Here is a 19,217-nt window from a genome sequence, read left to right as displayed (position 1 = left end):
AAGCATAAAGTTTCTCTACGAATTTGCTAGAAAGATAGCATGGCAGTAGTAATTAAAAACCAAACTGAAGCAAGAAGAGTAAATTAAAGGATAATCCATATTAAAATACATTTTGATAATGGGTTACAGATGTTAAAGATAAAAAATAAATGGTCACAGAAGCTTCTTAAACATTCCTACTGGTGTCAGAGAAAATGGGATGCATGTTTCTGGAATAAGAGCCAAGAACATGACCACATTCTAATTTCATCAATTCACTCAGTAGAAGCTGGAGAATCCATATCTTCCACAGCATGAAGGGCGGCAGCATCCATATCCGTAGCCTCCGTACCCAGAGCCAAATCCATAACCTCCGTAGCCAGAGCCAAATCCATAACCTCCACAACCACAGCCATAGCCCAGTCTGCGGATGCTATTACATCCACAGCCGCAGCCTCCATAGCCGTAGCCCAGGCCTCTGAATCCTCCGTAGCCATAACCCAGGCCTCCAAAGTAGCCGCTGTAGTAGCTCATGGTGCGGGGAGTAGTAGGTTTGTTCTGTTGTTTAAGGAGAGATTGTCGATGTGAGAAACAGCACCTACAGCAAAGCTTATATACTCTGGGCAAAAGCATGCACCCCTCCTTTGTGCCATTCCAGGAATTGTAATTAGCTGAGACAGCGCATTCATCCCTGTCATCTGACCAACACCTGTTGAGAATATTTAAGATTTATTTGGCTACCTAGTGAGTTTGTCTCAGTACTGACAGCCTTAACCTTATTAGACAGAGTCATTGTACCTTCCAAGTACAAAGAAAATAGACCGTAAGAAAAATTGCTATTATTAGACAATACCAAACACATTAAGTACTCTTGAATGAAAATTAAAATTGTTCTAGAACATTTTCGGGGGGGCATTGTTATATTTTGAGTCTCAAAAATTTGCAAAATAGCCTAGATCGAGATTGAAATGTAACAACATTTTCAAGAGAATAACATATTTTGTGTCATGTGAGGCAAGAATTCATGAATTCATGAGTCAAGACTCATAAATTGTCACCTGATTTCTATAAGTATAAGATTTTGAGTATGCATGATTTTCATATTTATTTGAGGATTTATATTCAATTATGCAATATTTGTTTTTGTTTAGCAACACACCACAATTGAAATTCCAGTGACATTGGTTAAAAATCCACTGAGCTTCTTGGCAAACTCCCCCTAAACTCCTTCACCTGGCTCCCCAGGAAATCTAGCTTCAGGTGCCCCACAGATGACATCTGTGTCTGCTCTATTCATCTTGTTTCTTCCTTGAACTGCTATTGGTGATTTCTTGTTTTCAGGTCTCATTTCAAATATCTTCTAACTTCAATTTCCCACTGTTTATCTCCACCCAGGCTAAGGGATGAGTTGGTAAAATGGACTGGGCTATAGCTTACTTACCCAAGTCAATACTGCTTAGTTCTCAGGACAAAACATGTACTTTTCACACCGCTTTGCCTGGTTGTGATTTTCTGTTGTTGTAGTTGCTTTTAGGTATTATTTTGAGGTAATGTTTCTTACCTAAACTTTCCAAAATATTAATAATTATTTATTACTTAAAACATACTTTAACACATAAAACACTCTGAACATTTAATAAGACATGTCAAACCCCAAAAGGTATTAAATTCAATAACTAAGATTCAATCAGAAAAGGGGAGTGTATAATAAGATACTCTTTCAGAATGTTGAAGGCCTGGTGTTCAGTCTTCCTTTGGTTCATCCCAGTGAGGTGGCAATGCCCAAGGCTGAATTTGAAGTTTCCCAAACCTCACCCACATGTAGCCACATCTTGAAAGCTGAGTCTCGTATAATTTATTTTATGACTATAATTACACTGTTAAGTTTTCTTGGTATTTATTATAATTTTTAAATGACACAGTTTTTAAGACTGTACTATTCCATTTATGAAGGAACACATTCTTTTTTTCTAATAGGAATGTTTATTTGATCTTACCTAGTGTTAAAGCTTCACAGTCAGTTGGCACTTAAGAACTTATATGAGTGGAGAATCTGACTATTGGTGACATCAAAGCATGGATCAATATGAATAGAATACATGACTATCTGTGATAAAGCATAGACCACTTAAAGAATAACTCAAGTAACTTGAGAAATATTTTCAGCTTGGCATGAACTCCACCCATGTTTCCATGACTGACAGAGCAATACAGCAACACTAACCTTTCTCTTAGTGTCTGAGCCACTCCAGCCAAACCTCATTCCAAGGCAGGTACAGCCTTTTGAAACTACAGCAAGATAGTGACATCTCTCACATCCATGATCATGAACCACGTACTAGAGTTATGTTCTAAGTAAGTTTGGTTACTTACTTAGAGTGTAAGTAACCATGTGATGGTTTAGAACTCTAACTAAATCACAGCTAAGAATTTCACATCACTGTTCTAGAACTCTCTCTGATAGTGTAACTTGTTAACTACACTTTCCCAATATGTTGAGATATAAGATCATCCTATGTGTGGAAACAGTATGTGATACAAATGACAAGCCCTTCAGTCCTTCGAAAAATATTAAGCATATTTTCGTGGAAGTAGATGTAAAACTGTGCTATGCAAAATTTATTTCTTCATTAAAACAATAAATGTACTTTGAAGAAATTATAAAAATATACCACTGTTTTCCTATGAACACAAGATAAGAAAAATACCTTTTGCAGTATTTGTTGAGGATCCCATACTTTTTCTATCCATTTATTGGATCAAAAGAATAATTATACTGTTATTATTTGCTTAGAAGTATCAACTTCTGACTTACATAAGTTTTTATGTATTTTATTTTATTTTAATGAATAGAAGGGTGTAAAATATTATCACTGTTTGTAGAAGTGTTAAATCTTTTTTAAAAAAAAGGTTTCTTCTCAACCTAGAAATTGATAATAAATCTTAAAGAAAACAGAATTGTTACAATATTGACTAAATGAAGAATGTCAACATCAGTAATAATTTATTTTTCTTCTTTACAGCCTTGTGGTAACTATTCAAAAAAGGGTATTATCCTATTCAGAAAGAAAATATCTCCTGGGAAATTCTATGATACTGGAACAGTCTACCAACTAAGCCCTCAACAGCATTACTGAGTGCCATTTCACTGGCTCAGCCCACAGTGGTGGTCCATCCCGACTTATAACAGCATAAACTGAAAGTTCAGGTCATGGCAAGTTTTCACTGAGAGATGGGTTTTAAAAACATTGCAGATTGGCTAGTTACATTCCCAAGTAGATAACCTGGCGATTGATTAATTCAATTCTCCATTTCAACAAAATAAACTTTTTAATGAGGCAAGTGTTTACACAGGTCATGATCTGAGAAAAGTTACAAACTTAGAAAGAAGGGAATATTGCTTTAGGACTTGTGTTTAGCATGTACTGGTTAAGTCAGGGGTATCATATTACTATCTCCTTACCATTTCATTAATATTAAAATATTATCCCTCCTGCTGTCTCTCTCTTGTTGTCTATCTATCTATCTATCTATCTATCTATCTATCTATCTATATCTGTATACTTCTGTGTTTGTGTATTTATTTACATATATATTCTTATATACATTTTTGTACTTAACAGATATCAACATTTAAATGAAATGAGCCAGACGAAAATCATATTTCGCTTTCTTATTTAATCATTTATTGGCAATTGAACATAAATTCGCTCTTAGTCTTCAAACATAAAATGTGGACACATTTCTCAGAACATCTAGTCAAGGTATCAAATGCTGAGTTACTAGAACAGGATCTCAGTAGAAGCTGGAGAACCCATATCTTCCATAGCATGATGGGCGGCAGCAGCCATATCCATAGCCTCCGTACCCAGAGCCAAATCCGTAGCCCCCATAGCCAGAGCCATATCCGTAGCCTCCGTACCCAGAGCCAAATCCGTAGCCCCCATAGCCAGAGCCATATCCATAACCTCCATAACCACAGCCACAGCTCAGTCTGCGGATGCTATTACATCCACAGCCGCAGCCTCCATAGCCGTAGCCCAGGCCTCCGTAGTAGCCGCTGTAATAGCTCATGGTGTTGTGAGAGGTAGGTTTGATCTCCTGTTCAAGGTAAGATCCTGAGTGTGAATGGTAACAAGTATAGGGGAATGCTTATATACTCTGTGCCGAACACGTGACACAACTCGTGAGTACTATTTTCTTTCATTCCAAGTTATTAATGTACTAGAGACACCTCATTAATCTGTTTGCTAGCACAAAGAGAGGCATAGAACTCATTAAAATATTTCAGCTTGCTGCTCTGCCTACTTAGAATGCCCTTGAACTCACTGTATCCTATTTTATGAGAAACTGTCAACACCTTCAAAGTTAGAAAATTTGTTCTTGTAGAGGAATTTGTTATTATGCTTATTATATTATTCATATCACCAGACATTCTTTCTAAATATTTTCTCATTTCTAGTTCTATTTCATTCATTTAATTTGAAATATCTAATAACCATCTAGATTATAATAAGTGATTGTGTTTAAAACATTCAAATGTTCTATAATCTTCAAATGTGTTTTTCAGATTGATAAGGGAAGTAACTGAACTCTTTCAAAAGAATATATGTTCTAGATGAATGAGCATAATTATGATAAATATATAAAAAGAAAAAGAAAATATAGGAAGAATTAAAACTACTTTTAATTTATCCATGATCATAAAAAAATTTTTTTCTTGGCTTATCAGAATACTAAAATTTTACACAGAAACAGAAAGGTCCACAAGACATTACATTCACTCTAGAAACAGTCTAAAAAGATTTTAAAAATGTATTCCCTTCATACCATTCCCCATTTTATCACTTACATAGATTGTATTCTACCTTCAGTGTGGTCAGAATTTCGCTTCATGACTTCCCCTCATTGACCCCTCTTTCTCATATCCTTACTCTACCATCATCTGGATCAATCCACTCTTTACCTCATAATTTGCACTTATTTTGTATTTATTATAGTGCCAATTGGGAATTTAGTTATTACCCATTTATTTTTTTTAAATAGACTTTTGTCTTTTTGTCCACATACCTAAAGTTATCACGATACATTTTCCCTTACACTGTATTTTCGACTGTGCATGCATTGTCTACGTTACTTTGTTTTAGTAAACAAGTTCACAAGTGTTCTAGACATTGCTTACTTGTAAATGATTAAATACTTAAGAAAGCATTTCTGTACTTTGGTGGTCGAACACTATTTTAACGGGATGCTTTAAATTTCTCAGAACTTATAACTCTCCAAATATGAATGGCAATGCTGAATGTACTGGACTGCAAAAGAGAATGCAAGGGGAGCCTGTCACTTTGCTCAGACTTCCCAATCTTAACCTTGAAAAGAGGAAATCAATACAAACTTAATTATCATTAAAATACAATAATATCTTAAGCTCTGGGTTTTAATTAGTATGTCCGTTTATGTGACATTGAATATATACCAGAGAACATGTTGTTTTATCTCTGATTTTATTATTTGAAAATAGGATTCATGATACTATCTTTTCTCCAATGGATTAGTCAACTTTTCTTCCAAGGAAAACAGTAATCCTGTTGGGTAAACAAAACAAAAGCGATGAATTGTGTCTGGTGCAGCATGAATGAGGAGGCTGTAAGTAAGCTTTCTCCCAAGTAAAGTGCAATTCAAAATAGCTTACAGCATTCAAAAGAATATTTAAACTAATGTTTTCTATTCAGGTAAATTCTTTTGCTGATTTATCCAAGTTTATTCTACTGTTCATTGTGGGGAAAATGAGCAGAAAAACATACCATTCTCAGTGAGTCATTTTTTAATTTATTTTTATTTTATGTACACTGGTGTTTTGCCTGAATGTCTGTCTGTGTTAGGGTGTCAGATTTTGGAGTTGCAGACAGTTGTGAGCTGCCATGTGGGTGCTAAGAATTGAATCCAGGTCCTTCTGGAAAAGCAGTCGTTGCTCTCAACTACTGAGCCATTTCCCCATCTCTTTCAATGAGTTATTATTAACTCCAACAACAGTAAGTACATTGAAAAGTTGAAAGAATCGTATGAATGTTGAGGCAAGTGTGATGGGTGTGTGCATATGATGAAAGACTCATTCACATTCCTGTTTTATGTACATAATGAGGTGCACTCAGATTAAAATAGATATTACAGATGAGAATGAGCTCAACTCTGGTAGAGGTCTGGTTTCATTTTCAAAATTTCAAAGAAACAGCAAGTAATATATAAATGTGTCTTGCCTCTTTGTATACATACTCATTCAAGTAAAAACAGACATGTTTAAGGATAAAGAGGAAAAGAAAGTCATGAAATATATACATCAAAATGTCAAAGCTGGATATAGTGATGTACAAACATTCACCTGCACTCAGGAGACACAGGCAGCGCCTTGAAAACTGAGAGCTTTGTTCTGTGCTAATGTGTGATTTTGGTTTAATCTGGGGTGATTTCACAGAATTCTGGATATTGGCTGAGCTATGCACAATGGTAAATAAACAAGGAAGGTCATTTCAGTGATGCGATAGGAGAAACATCAATGTGCTATCTACAATAAAATTGTGGAGATCAGTTTTCTTCTCATAGAACTCATAAACCTACTCACAAATAATAGCTCTAAAAATAGTTTGGGAGTTACGTAATGATGTGGGAGTCCCCTCTGTGCACTGTGATTACCACTAATGAATAAAGAAACTGCTTTGGACCTATAGCAAGGCAGAACTTAGGTAGGCAGGGAAAGCTAGGCTGAATCCTGGGAGGAAGAAGGCAGAATCAGGGAGAAACCATGGATCCACTGCCTGAGACAGATGCTGGGAACTTTAGCTGGTAAACCACGTGGTGATACACAGATTAATAAAAATGGGATGAATTAAAATGTAAGAGTTGGCCAATAAGAAGCTAGAGCTAATGGGCCAAGCAGTGTTATAAATAATATGGTTTTCTGTGTAATTATTTCGGGTCTAAACTAGCCAGGAAACCAGGAAACAAGAAGCACCCTGTTCCAACAAACTAAAAGACAGATGTTTGGATTTCATTTCTTTACTATGTTGTGGATTAAGAAGAAAAAAGTCCTATCACAGAGCTGAAGTGAAATAAGTTAAGCAGTCAAATGAGCAAGTGTAGCTAAAAGATCCTGAATTAAATATGACCTGGCCTCAGATGAAAAATTACCCTGTTTAATTAATAACACAGATCAATGGCACAATCAGTTATCAAATAAGAATGTGCAGAAGAGTTGGGTGAAATTTCAGAATTCAAAATTTTTCTTGCAGTGAAGTAGTTTACTTTTCCAGTTGGCTTAATGATATGGTTTAATCTAAAATATTTTATTGATCTATATTTAAAGGGCCAGACCTGTTGAATGGATGAATTGAAAAATACTTCTAAATGGAATAAAACTCGAGTAACATATGAAGATATGGTTCTGGTGACAGCTGCTTCTTGTTAACTTGAATATTAGTATTGTCCAGTGAAAATAACAGGAAAGTATTACTTTTTTATTTTACGGAAGCTGTCTGTTAGTTCACTCCCAAACTATCTACTATCTGCGTGTTTATGGACTCTCTCCTTCACAATGGTATTGTCAAGATTCACCAGCATGCATACATAATTAAATTTATGAAATAATATTTTGGTTCCAAATTAGAATGATTTATTAGAAGATGAAGAGAGAATCAGAGCAGTTACCAACAAAATTAAAGAATTCTGTGATTATGGTATCATTGGGAAAATACTCAATTTATATTCACAAGCAGCCCCATCATGTACTCGGCTATAGAGTGAGCGAGGCCATCTTTGGAGAGTTCCATTATTGTTTATATGTTGAATATAAAAGCAATTTACTAGAGTCCAGAGATTCCATGTCCTAGGCATGATGGTGGCGACATGTATCCACAGCCTCCATAGCCAGACTCAGAACCACAGTTTCCACAAACACAGGCCCTCCCCAGACTGCCAGGGTCTCCACATCTGTAACCACATCCAGAGTTCTAGAGCCTGAAGCCTGCATAGCTACAACCTATGCTGCACATTAATTACCATGCTTGTTCATGGTGTCCAGAGTGGCAAGTTTATCTGTTTACAGTAAGATACTGAGTCTGACAATTGAAATATGCTCACATATGTTCTTTACCATCCCAGGCAATGAAATCAAATATTTGTCATTTGTTCTCAAATTTTCATGTGATTTTGTGTACCACACTTGACAGAGTCCTGGTGGATGAAGGAGCCGCCCAACTCAATGTGTGAGTTTGAACTGCATTCAGCTCATAGTGCTCCTGAAACCAATTGCATCACTTTTACAGGAAAAAAAAAATCTGTCTTCAAAATCTGGACCCACTGAGTCCTAAACTCAGCTGTTCATAGACAAAGCAAATAACAGAGTTGTAATGTTATGTGGAAATTAAATATCCCTTGATATCTAGATTTCATTAATTATTCTGCTTTGCTTTTCATTAAATGAAATAATGTAATTAAATTCAATGTATTATACCCATTCAAATCCATCTTATTCCTACATTTGAGTTTCTTGTCAAATGGTAGGAAACATTTAACAGCTCTGAAGGCATTTTCCTCCCTGCTGTGTACAACAGTTGTTAACTTCAACGGTTTCAAAAAGATGAAATGTATTTACCAGTTTTTCATCATCTTTTATTATTATTTTAGAGCACTGACCCTCATAACCAGTAAGCTTTACTTTAATAATCATTTAAAAGAAAAATATTTTATATGTAAACATGGCTTAATCTTTTAAACATGATAGGCAGTTCATAATAATTAGAGATTTTTTAAACATTCTTACAAACCATTAAAATTTTAACTTTTTAGTTTTTTTTTTTTTTTTTTTTTTTTTTTTTTTTTTTTTTTTTTTTTTGAGACAGGGTTTCTCTGTGGTTTTGAAGCCTGTCCTGGAACTAGCTCTTGTAGACCAGGCTGGTCTCGAACTCACAGAGATCCGCCTGCCTCTGCCTCCCAAGTGCTGGGATTAAAGGCGTGCGCCACCACCGCCCGGCAAATTTTAACTTTTTAATAATGACCATTTTGCTGATTATTAGCTATACAAAGCATTGTCATAAAGTTATCAAAAGATTACAGCCTCCTTGCCCACAACTGTGACCACTACTACCACATATCCTCAAACCCATTCCTCCCTTCTAACCAGTTGCTCTGAGTACCCAGTACTACAGATTTCTTTCTGTGTTCAGTTTTCATCCAAGACTTTATTTTCATATAAAATACATGATATCAGAAGTAATACATAACTACTTTCACAATAATCATTTTATTTTCCTTCCATTTGCCTATTATATGTTTATTTACAAAATAATAGTTAACTGGTGACTTGGGATATAAAATATTTATTGGAACCTCAGATATTGAGAATATTCTGCTATAAATGACTGTAAAATTCAGTAACCCTTTACCTTGAAGATGTCTTGAGAATCTCCAAAAATAAGCGTGATATAAAAAGATACAATGGGAAAGATGATATTTGGATAAAATGATTTTCAGCCATCCTTATTACCCTCATCTGTGTAGATACTCAAGTATGATGTAAAGTTCGCCTAGTCTTGACTCACAGTTGGTCTCAAGGTCAAGTTTAAACATAAGTGACCTTGCCTCTCTGTCTTTGCATATAGAGGCAATTTTTGTAACCTTTAATTCCACTTCTGTTATCTATGAAGGTATCCATTTTCTGTGAAATACCAGACTTATTTTAAAATTTGTGTCAGAGGATATCTGATGGTTTTGATCATTGTTATACATCACTATAGGTTACATATTTGTGTTCTATGTCTTCCATACAGCCTCTCACCTGCGTGTGTGCGTGTGTGTGTGTGTGTGTGTGTGTGTGTGTGCGCGCGCGCACGCGCTCACATATATCCAACACATGCAGGAATTTTTAATAACATTAAACATTAGTATTTTCTACATTTTTCATTTTAGCTGTTTGCTCTAGATGGAAAATATCCCAGTAATTTGAATATTTTATCCTTATTAATTCAAGCTGAAGCCAAAAACTTACAAATAAATCAAGTATGTTTTAGAATGTCACATTTTACTTTCTTGGATTTGGCAGTTATTTACCTGTTTGGAGTCTGATAACTTATTGTGATGTGTTGTCCATAAGATAAGCATATCCATCCCCCAGAAAATAAGATATTCTGAATCCTGCTGTTTATTTCTGTATACATTCACAGAAGTAATAAATAAATATCTAATATTACAATAATTCTGCCTTGTACTGTGTCTAATACATTCACCAAGATGTTGTACTGATCACTCTTTTTTATTATTACAGTTAGTCCCTATCAATATTATGGAAAAATACTACTAATAACTAGAAAAATAAAACCTGTTGTTATTTCCCGCCCAACACCATAAGCCTCCGATACAGTAACTAGGTGTCATTACTCTGATGGATTCCAGTAAAGCAGCACACTTTGAAAGCAAGGACTCAAAGATGATCACCATAGCTGGGTAAAGAAATATTTGGGTTAAGGATTCTATTACTGTGATTAATAAGAAAGTCTGGCAATATTACTTGCTACTCATTTTAATTCATACCAAATGAAACTGATGATGTGGTATTCCCTTCTGTATGATGTGAATACCATTGGTTAATAAAGGACTGTCTAGGGCCTGTGCATGGCAGAATAGAGGTAGGCAAGGAAAACTAAACTGGATGCTGGGAGAAAGAAATGGAGCTGCCACTGGAGACAAACATGTTGAAACTTTGCCAGTAGGCCACAGTACATGGTGATACACAGATTATTAAAAATGGGTTAAATTCTTGATATAAGAGCTAGCCAAGAAGAAGCTAGAGCTAATAGGCAAAGCAGTGGTTTCAATAATACAGTTTCTGTGTGGTTATTTTAGGGATGAGCAACTGGGAGGAAACAAACAGCCTCGTACAACAAACTAGGTTTATCAATATATGTGCATATATATTTGTGTGTGTGTGTGTATATATATATATATATATATAGTGTGTGTGTGTGTGTGTATGTGTGTGTGTTACAAAAAGGCTTGAATATGCAAAGTCAGAAAATCATTGTCATCTCAAATGCCTCGATTTTTTTTGTAGATAGATCTATTTTGATGTGAAATAACTTATTTTGAAAATACTCAGTAAACAAAATATAAAACAAGATCCAAAGACAGCATTTCCATGAACACATGATTAAATAAATACCACATATGCTGATTTCCAATAGAATAATTTATTGCAAACTAAACCAGAATCTTCTATACATATTAAAGCAGGGAATCTCTATAAGCATGGTTAGATAATTAGCCTTCTTAAAACCTTGAACTCTTCAGATTTTCTTGACTTAGTCCAAAGTGGTATTGGTCCAATACTTCATTGATTTGGTTAATCTTCTCATGGTCTCAGCTGTTGGTTTTCCAAGTCAGTCTTTCAGTAGAAGGTGGAGAACCCATATCCTCCATAGTAAAGTGGGCGGCTGTAGCCATAGCCATAACCTCCAAAGCCAGAGCCATACCCATAGCCACCAAAGCCATAGCCAGAGCCCAGTCTATGGTAACTGCCACTTCCATAGCCATAGCCCAGGCGCCCGAAGCCTCCATAGCCATAGCCCAGGCCTCCAGAGTAGCTGTTGTAGTAACTCATAGCGTCAGAGATGAAGAGTTTGGTATGAAGTTCAAGGTAAGATCTTGAGCATAAGTGTGTGGGTCAAGCTTATATACCCTAAGAAGAACACATGATCTTTTATATGTATTCCCTCCTTTAGCATCATTTTTCTTTAATTATAGCTACTTAAAAACTACTAATTATTGCACTGTCTACTGGCAAGAAGAGTCTCTTTTACGTTCTTTAAACTATTGAATGTGCTTAGCTGCCGAAATAGTATGGCCCTTAAAATCTTCTCATCATGTAATGGGATGGAGTCGTTGCATCTTCAAAGTCTGCATATACCAAGCCACTAAATAGAACTCCTCAAAGCTGGCATGTGTTAGTGATCACATCTAACAATGTCTTGTCCTCAATTAAATCTGTTCATACTCAGTATTAGATCCTTAACTTACAAATTAAATCAAAGTTCAATTAGAGGCTTGCATTCTGTTTTACTCTACAAGAGTATTTTATTCCTCAGACTCTAAAGTAAATTAATGATCTGTTTTTGCGAACCGGGAAGAACACACGTGAAAGGCAGAAGGAATCAATTTTACAGTGTTGGAACAGTAATGAACTTTGGGTAATAAAAAAAATGACTGCTTTGCTTTTGCCCATTTTAGACTATTGATTACGTAATTGCTATTTGCTTTACATACTCTTTCATTTGGATTTTACAATTGGTAAAACAATGTTGATAGTCTATTAAAGTCAACACTTAGTCTATCAGGTTTAACTGTTATTATGGGATAGCTCTATAAGTTTTTGCAACAGTGTGAAAAAAATACAAAACAGAAGTCATATCTCAGTAGTAAAAATTGGTTTCAAATAGTAGTTTTAAAGCTCGTGAGACATTATCTTAAATCCTGACACTCTTCTCTACACATATATGTAATATGTTGCCAAAAGGGCCCAGAATCTTATTGTCTGGTGTTGACCTGACTTCAACTACCAGTTCGTAACCCATTTATAAGATTATTCCATGTGCCTCTTTTGCTTCTTAATCAACTTTATATTTGGGAGACTTTTACATTTCAGAAAATAATGAGTATAAACACGATAGTCCTCATTACCTCCCCCAACACACATAGTAGTGTCCCTCTGTAAACAGATTTCAATATGATTGCACACTCATCACAGAGGATATGAGAATTGTGACAGACTGCCATTATCCAAATCTCACAGTTCAATTAGAGTTTGTATTTATATTTTGCATTTCTGTGGGCTTTGACAACTTTATGGAGTCATGCAAACATGAACCCAATATCATATAAAATATTTTCACTGAGATAAAAGCAATCTGTTTTTCATACAGTCTTCACTTAGCACACCTCACAATATTCTGGAAAATATTGAGTTTTTATTGCTTGTAGTTGTTTATGGTTCTTAATTTTTTCCAGAATATCATGTAGTCAGAGTCATATAGCATCAAACCTTTTCACCATGACTTCTTCATTTAGCCAAACACTTTTTTAAGGGTCTTCCTTTCCTTCCTTATAAGCCATTTCTGTTTTATCTCTAGCTATGTTCCCCTCTCATGAATATAAGTTTGTCTATCTACTTACTTTAAAAGAAATGTTTATTGTTATATACTTTTGTTAATCATGAAAACAACTTCAATAAATCTTTTGTTCATATCTTCATGAGCACATAAAGCTCATCTGGGTAAGCATTAAGAAGGAAAATTGCTGAGTTATCTCTAAAGAATATGTTTAGCTGTGCAGGAAATTGACATAGTCTTCCTACTGTGCTGTATTCATTTGCAGTCCTGGCAGCAATAGACATTCCCTTTGCTCCACACCCAGATCGTCACTTGTTGCAGTCAGTGGTTGAAACTTAACTGATATATATGTTAATATAATGTTCCTAGTATCACCCACTCCATGTCATTTCACAAGTCTGTATATTTGGTGAAATAAAATTTTGGAAGCCCTCTGTTTTTATTCAATATAGCTAATTCTTTTCACTAACTTCTTATATGTACATTTTCACCGTAACAGTTCCATGCTCCCTTTACCTGTTCTGTGCTTTTTATCTACTATGTTAGAGCAGTAGTATAAATAAGTACTGAATATATTTCAGATTCTAGTCCTTACAAGTAGGCATTGTGCCTCTCACTGTCTTGTATAATTTGCTAAATGCATACATATATTCAGGATTTAAAAAGAGTTCCAATGGTTTCTGATATCAAAAGAGCATAAAACTATCAGTGTATTTCATCTTCATTTGCTCTTAAGTATATTGTATGAGGTGATAAATTACATGATAAGCATTTAAGCATGATATTTGATGAATTGTTTTTACTTGTCTCCCTTATAACTTTTTTTTTTTTGTTTTTTTTTTTTTTTTGTTTTTTCGAGACAGGGTTTCTCTGTGGTTTTGGAGCCTGTCCTGGAACTAGCTCTTGTAGACCAGGCTGGTCTCGAACTCACAGAGATCCACCTGCCTCTGCCTCCCGTGCGCCACCACCGCCTGGCTTCCCTTATAACTTTCAATGGCCAGTGAACTACATTCAACTTTGATCCAAAAATAACAATTAAAAAATTCCAGAAGTGTCATAAACTTCAAATTGTTTACCATTGTAGATAACATTAACTTTGATTCTATTCATTGTCTTCATATCTGGCATATCCCCTTGTTAAGCTGTATAAAGCTACAGACCAGTTAGCTGTTTACGCATCTCAGTCATTAGAACAATTGCGATGGAATCTCACAGTATGGAATCCTTGTGTGGTTAATGCCATATCACAATGCCAGCATCATGCATCTGACTTAATTGCATGTACAAACACTGTACCATCTTACATTCTCAAGATAAGGATGATTACAGTACTTTTATTAAGACAGACTACTCTCATATAAAACTTTAAAAATTCATAATTGCAATTATTAATCTCTCTTTTGTATTATATAAATTTAATTTTCCCATTCAAATATTTTTTAAAGATTTATTTATTATGTATACAAGATTCTGTTGATGTATGCTCGCACACCAGAGAAGCTCACCAGATCTCAGTACAGGTGGTTGTGAGCCACCATGTGGTTGCTGGGAATTGAACTCAGGACCTCTGGATGAGCAGCCAGTACTCTTAACCTCTGAGCCATCTCTCCAGCCCCCCATTCAAATATTTAACAAAGAAAATGATATTTAGAAAGTTTTACATGTCATGATGTTGATATTGAATTAATATCCTTTTGGTCCTTGGGAAAATAACTAAATGTGTCTATACTAATAAGAACAAACTTACTCTAATTCTCAAATCATCAAATATTGCTATTTCTTTTTGGTAAGCATATCGCTCCCAAGAGACAGTAATTTTTTCTAGGATTTAAGCACTTCTTCAGTTGATCTTGTCAGTAGATTCAGGGTAGGCTCCAAAGCCACAGAGAAACCCTGTCTCAAAAAAGGAAAAAAAAAGTGCAGAGTAAGTAGTAGTGGAGTGGCTCAGTCAGAAACAGAACGTTTGTATCCCAATCCTCACTCCACGTTTTAGGCGTCTTTGGCAAAGAGTGAATGGAAAAAATTTAGGAGCCAAAATACAGGAAGATTTGCAGAGAAACAGAATGTTTTTTTATCATGACCAGACCCTCTTACTCAAGAACTACCAATAGCTATTGCTGCCTACACAGTGAGATCAAGTCAGTCACCATTCTACTGAGTGTGAGATCATGAAGTCCCACTTCTAACTGAGAAACTATGGAGTAATGATGGCTTCTAAGAAAGAAGGAATCATTGTTCCTTAAGGGTTTGGTTCTTGGTAACTCAACCTTGCTGTACTGCCCCATACCCAAAGCAGGTGGACAACAAAATTTTAGTCTATGGGGTATTTTTTTTTTTAATAATTGAAGATTATGGAGGTGGATGGCTCTGGAAGAATTTAACATGACTAGTTGGAATGAATATGATCAGAATACATTGTAAGAATCTATCAAAAATTAATGCAGATACCAAATACATTGTTAAAACACATTCTTTTTAATTCAGTGCCATGTCTTAGTAGGAGACTTGTGTGTAGGCATAATTATCACATTATAGGACATATAGTGTATATAATATATAGTGCAGCACTTTCTTCACAGACAACTAAATACAACGACAAAACGCTACTATGATATTTGTACTTTATCATATGAATTATTTTGTCTGTGTGTGTGTGCGTGTAGTGTGTGTTGGAGGATTTGCTCACTTGCACATTTGCAGACATCATAGGAAGACATAAACAGCAATACCCTATCACTCTCTGCCTTGTTCTCATAGAATGAGAAACTTACCCTACCTTATTATGCCTGGTTTTGTTCGGTTTGGCCAGGCAGGCTGACCAGCAAACTCTAGACCAGTGGTTCTCAACCTTGCTGATGTTTTGGTTCTTTAATTCATTTCCTTGTGTTCAAGTAACCACAATCATAATTTTTTCATTGCTACTACATAACTGTAATATTGCTGCTATTATAAATCATAATGCAAATTATCTGTGTTTCCTGTTAGTCATTTGACTCTCCAAAGGATTCGAGGCTCACAGGATGAGAACCACTGCTCTAGAGCCTCTCTTCGCGCCGCCCCCATTCCATCACTGTGACTACAGGCATGTGCCCTGTACCTAGATCTCATGTAGGCCGTAGTGATTTAAACTCAGTTTTCAAGAGTTATACAATTAACTCCTTCATTCAGCTAAACTACAGAAACATTACTTCAGCCCCTCACTTCATATTTTATAAATTATTTCCTGTTTAATCTAGGCTGATGGTTAGTGTGAATACTGAACAAAGTTTGTCAAGTATTTACCAAGCATGGTACAAAAATGTATTAATGTAAGAGACACATACACACAATGATAAGTTAGGATTTATTTATTGCAAAGCATCAAAATGTGTCAACTTTTAAGAAATGACAGCAGAGAAATAATGGAACACAATATAGAGAATTATAAGATTATATACATTCTTAAAGTCTTAGAATGTAAATTGTTTTCTGCTTGACCTGTTTTTCAATGTGTTTGTTTAATTTAGTCCTTGCATGAGGCTGGGGTAATGTTCTTATATTTAAGATTTTGGTTCCTCAGGAAAACATTTCAGTAGAAGCGGGAGAATCCAAATCCTCCGTAGTAAATTGGACGGCGGTAGCCATCGCCGTAGCCTCCAAATCCAGAGCCATATCTGTAGCCTCCAAAGCCACATCCACAACCGTAGCCATAACCCAGGTCCCCAAAGCCTCTGTAGCCATAGCCCAGGTTCCCAAAGCCTCGGTAGCCATAGCCCAGGCCTCCATAGCCATAGCCCAGGCCTCCATAGTAGCTGCGGTAGTAGCTCATGGTGTCAAGAGTGGTAGTTTTGGTTTCTTGTTCAGGCACAGATCCTGAGTGTGAGTTTTATACTGTGTAGGGCATGTTTTTATACTTTGGCAGGGGCAGGTGACAAGTCATGCACATACCTCCCTTTGTGTCACTAGAGACGTTACTTGTAATGTGGCAACTCATTCCTCTGCTATCTCCTGACACGCAGAGGCCCTCATTCTCATTAAAATACTTGAGATAGCTTAGTGTTCTATTTAGAATGTCCTTGAAGTTATTGTTTAGTTTTATGAGAAGAAACGGTTGACTAGCCAAAATACAGACACCAAACTCTGAATAAAATGGCTTATTACCAAGAGTATTACATAAGCTACATGTGTTGGGAATACTTTGATGCATAATTAGGTAGTTCCGCTCCGTTAGCTCCCAAATTGATAACTTCATCTCCAACTACACCCATGTCTATCTGTTCAGCACACAGTTGTCAAATCCATACTTACCACAAAGCAAACCCTTTTATCAAAAAGAACAGTTTTGAAAATGCCTAAATTTGTGCTCTATGAAAACACTCTAATTCACAGAGACTCCATCCCCTTATTTGTATTTTAGACCTAGAAGCACAAAACGAAAACTATGTCCAATTTCACATTTTAGATTAATAACCTTCGTGGTAGTTTTATTTCATATCAGCTTCAATATCTTTTGGCTATAAAATATGAAATGAGCAGTTTTAGAAATCAAGAATGTGGTAGTTTTTCTCTAAACAAGACTTATCAGAGTCAGTGTGGGTTTTATTTCAAATCCCCGAACTTCTATCTGAAACTGTTCGAAGTCCTACTCAATGTGCAAGTACACCTGCCTGCTTGTTTCACCGTCTCAGCTGATTTCTTCCTTGAGTTCTTCATCTGTGCACATGTGATTTCCCTTCCATGACTCCTTCAGTGTCCTTTCTTCTCCCTTACCTCCCAGTGCACACCAGGAGAATGCCAATAGAAGACTGTACTGTGTCTTTGCTTTCCTTTCACTGTCACTAGTCAGTGCCTTTGTTTCTCTATCTCCTTTACAGTTTGCCCTGAACTGCCACCCTCATCTCTGTAATTCGTTGTCTGACCACTTATGCCTAGGTAACTTTTACCTACTCACAAACTTTAGCGTCACTAAGTTTCGCAACACACCATTTGTGAAGTTACATACTAGATACTAGGCTTTCCATAAAAATTTTAAACTTAGATTCCTTCAAGGCTTATAAAATGAAGACAAAATGGTAAAATTAAAAAGAATTGGTAAGTATATGGGAAAAACTATGATGTATCCCCATTAGACTCTCAGCTCACAGCATCATTAGGCAACTAAGTCTGAGGATGCCCGTCTCTGTTATTAATCTCAAGTAGCCCCTCTATTTTGATTTGGTTTTAAAAAGCACATTCTGCTTTTTATGGCTTTCTGCATGATCCTTTGTTATTGCTTTATTTTGTTTTTGTTCTGCTTTTTTTTATTAACCTGTGTTTGAGCAAAAATAAATTTCCTGTAATGAACATAAACAAGTAACTAAAGACATAAACTTGGAATTTAGGATTCCATCAAACTTTATCAATTGGCTAGTTATTTACATATTTTTAATCACTGAAAAATATTATTAATGACCTCACCACAAGCTTAATGAATTCAACAAGAAATAAATAAGACCTGGGCTTTCAAAATTCTCTTTGAATTTTTATAATTTTAAGTGTGTGCACGTGTGTGTGTGTGTGTGTGTGTATGTGTGAGAGAGAGAGAGAGAGAGAGAGAGAGAGAGAGAGAGAGATTTCATGGGTACCGAGGCCAGAAATTGCCACTAAGGTCTTTTAAATCACTTTCCATCTTATATTTATATTTGAGCGAGGGTCTCTTACAGAACTTAGCAATTGGCTAGAGTGTGTGGTAGGTGAGTGCCAAGAACGCTGCTATATTTCCCTGCCTCTGGTTCTAAAGTTACAGATGCGCACCACCATGTCCTGCTTCTAACGTGAATGCAGAGGATCCAGGTTCAGGTCCTCATGCTTGCTTACTAGGCAGTTTCCAACTGGCCATCTCCCCAAGCCACCAAAGGCTCTCTTAATGCTAAATAAGAAAAGAAAATCAAATTTTCTTTAATGATTTGCTTGCTGAAATACACTCATACTGCATGTGATAACTTGGAAATTTATCAAAAATGATTGATTAAAACTGAAGCAAGACACAGAAATCCCAAAACAATGAATAACTTAAAATTAAATTTGGATTAAAAAGAAAACTTCTAGAAAAGAAAACCACAAGTTAGC

General features: G+C 35.7%; 4 protein-coding genes across 7 annotated transcripts; all 4 read right to left on the bottom strand.

The window, feature by feature from the left end:
* Positions 1 to 258: 258 nt before the first annotated feature.
* On the bottom strand, positions 259 to 513 carry LOC121465243 (keratin-associated protein 19-3-like). Of its 2 annotated transcripts, XM_041678430.1 has the most exons (2): positions 378 to 513; positions 259 to 323 (listed from the first exon to the last, which is right to left on the bottom strand). In XM_041678430.1, exons 1-2 carry the CDS (start codon positions 511 to 513, stop codon positions 259 to 261), a joined length of 201 nt encoding a protein of 66 aa, XP_041534364.1. The 2 variants fall into 2 exon arrangements, with proteins under 2 accessions (XP_041534364.1, XP_041534363.1); XM_041678429.1 differs by having other exon boundaries at positions 259 to 513.
* Positions 514 to 3,774: 3,261 nt separating this feature from the next.
* Positions 3,775 to 4,053, bottom strand: LOC121465429 (keratin-associated protein 16-3-like). Of its 2 annotated transcripts, XM_041678674.1 has the most exons (2): positions 3,990 to 4,053; positions 3,775 to 3,893 (listed from the first exon to the last, which is right to left on the bottom strand). In XM_041678674.1, exons 1-2 carry the CDS (start codon positions 4,051 to 4,053, stop codon positions 3,775 to 3,777), a joined length of 183 nt encoding a protein of 60 aa, XP_041534608.1. The 2 variants fall into 2 exon arrangements, with proteins under 2 accessions (XP_041534608.1, XP_041534607.1); XM_041678673.1 differs by having other exon boundaries at positions 3,775 to 4,053.
* Positions 4,054 to 11,413: 7,360 nt separating this feature from the next.
* Positions 11,414 to 11,626, bottom strand: LOC121465430 (keratin-associated protein 19-5-like). Its single transcript, XM_041678675.1, has one exon. It carries the CDS (start codon positions 11,624 to 11,626, stop codon positions 11,414 to 11,416), a length of 213 nt encoding a protein of 70 aa, XP_041534609.1.
* A 5,072-nt stretch (positions 11,627 to 16,698) lies between these two features.
* LOC121465251 (keratin-associated protein 19-5-like) lies at positions 16,699 to 16,938 on the bottom strand. 2 transcript variants are annotated; one of them, XM_041678437.1, is made up of 2 exons: positions 16,890 to 16,938; positions 16,699 to 16,838 (listed from the first exon to the last, which is right to left on the bottom strand). In XM_041678437.1, the coding sequence occupies exons 1-2, from the start codon at positions 16,936 to 16,938 to the stop codon at positions 16,699 to 16,701; spliced, it is 189 nt and encodes a 62-aa protein (XP_041534371.1). The 2 variants fall into 2 exon arrangements, with proteins under 2 accessions (XP_041534371.1, XP_041534370.1); XM_041678436.1 differs by having other exon boundaries at positions 16,699 to 16,938.
* Between the last annotated feature and the right edge of the window lie 2,279 nt (positions 16,939 to 19,217).

This window comes from Microtus oregoni, unplaced genomic scaffold (assembly GCF_018167655.1).
Source record: "Microtus oregoni isolate MIOR12 unplaced genomic scaffold, Mior012 000030F_ref0000283, whole genome shotgun sequence".
NCBI classification, from domain to species: Eukaryota; Metazoa; Chordata; class Mammalia; order Rodentia; family Cricetidae; genus Microtus; species Microtus oregoni.
This window is presented reverse-complemented; position numbering and strand designations above follow the sequence as displayed.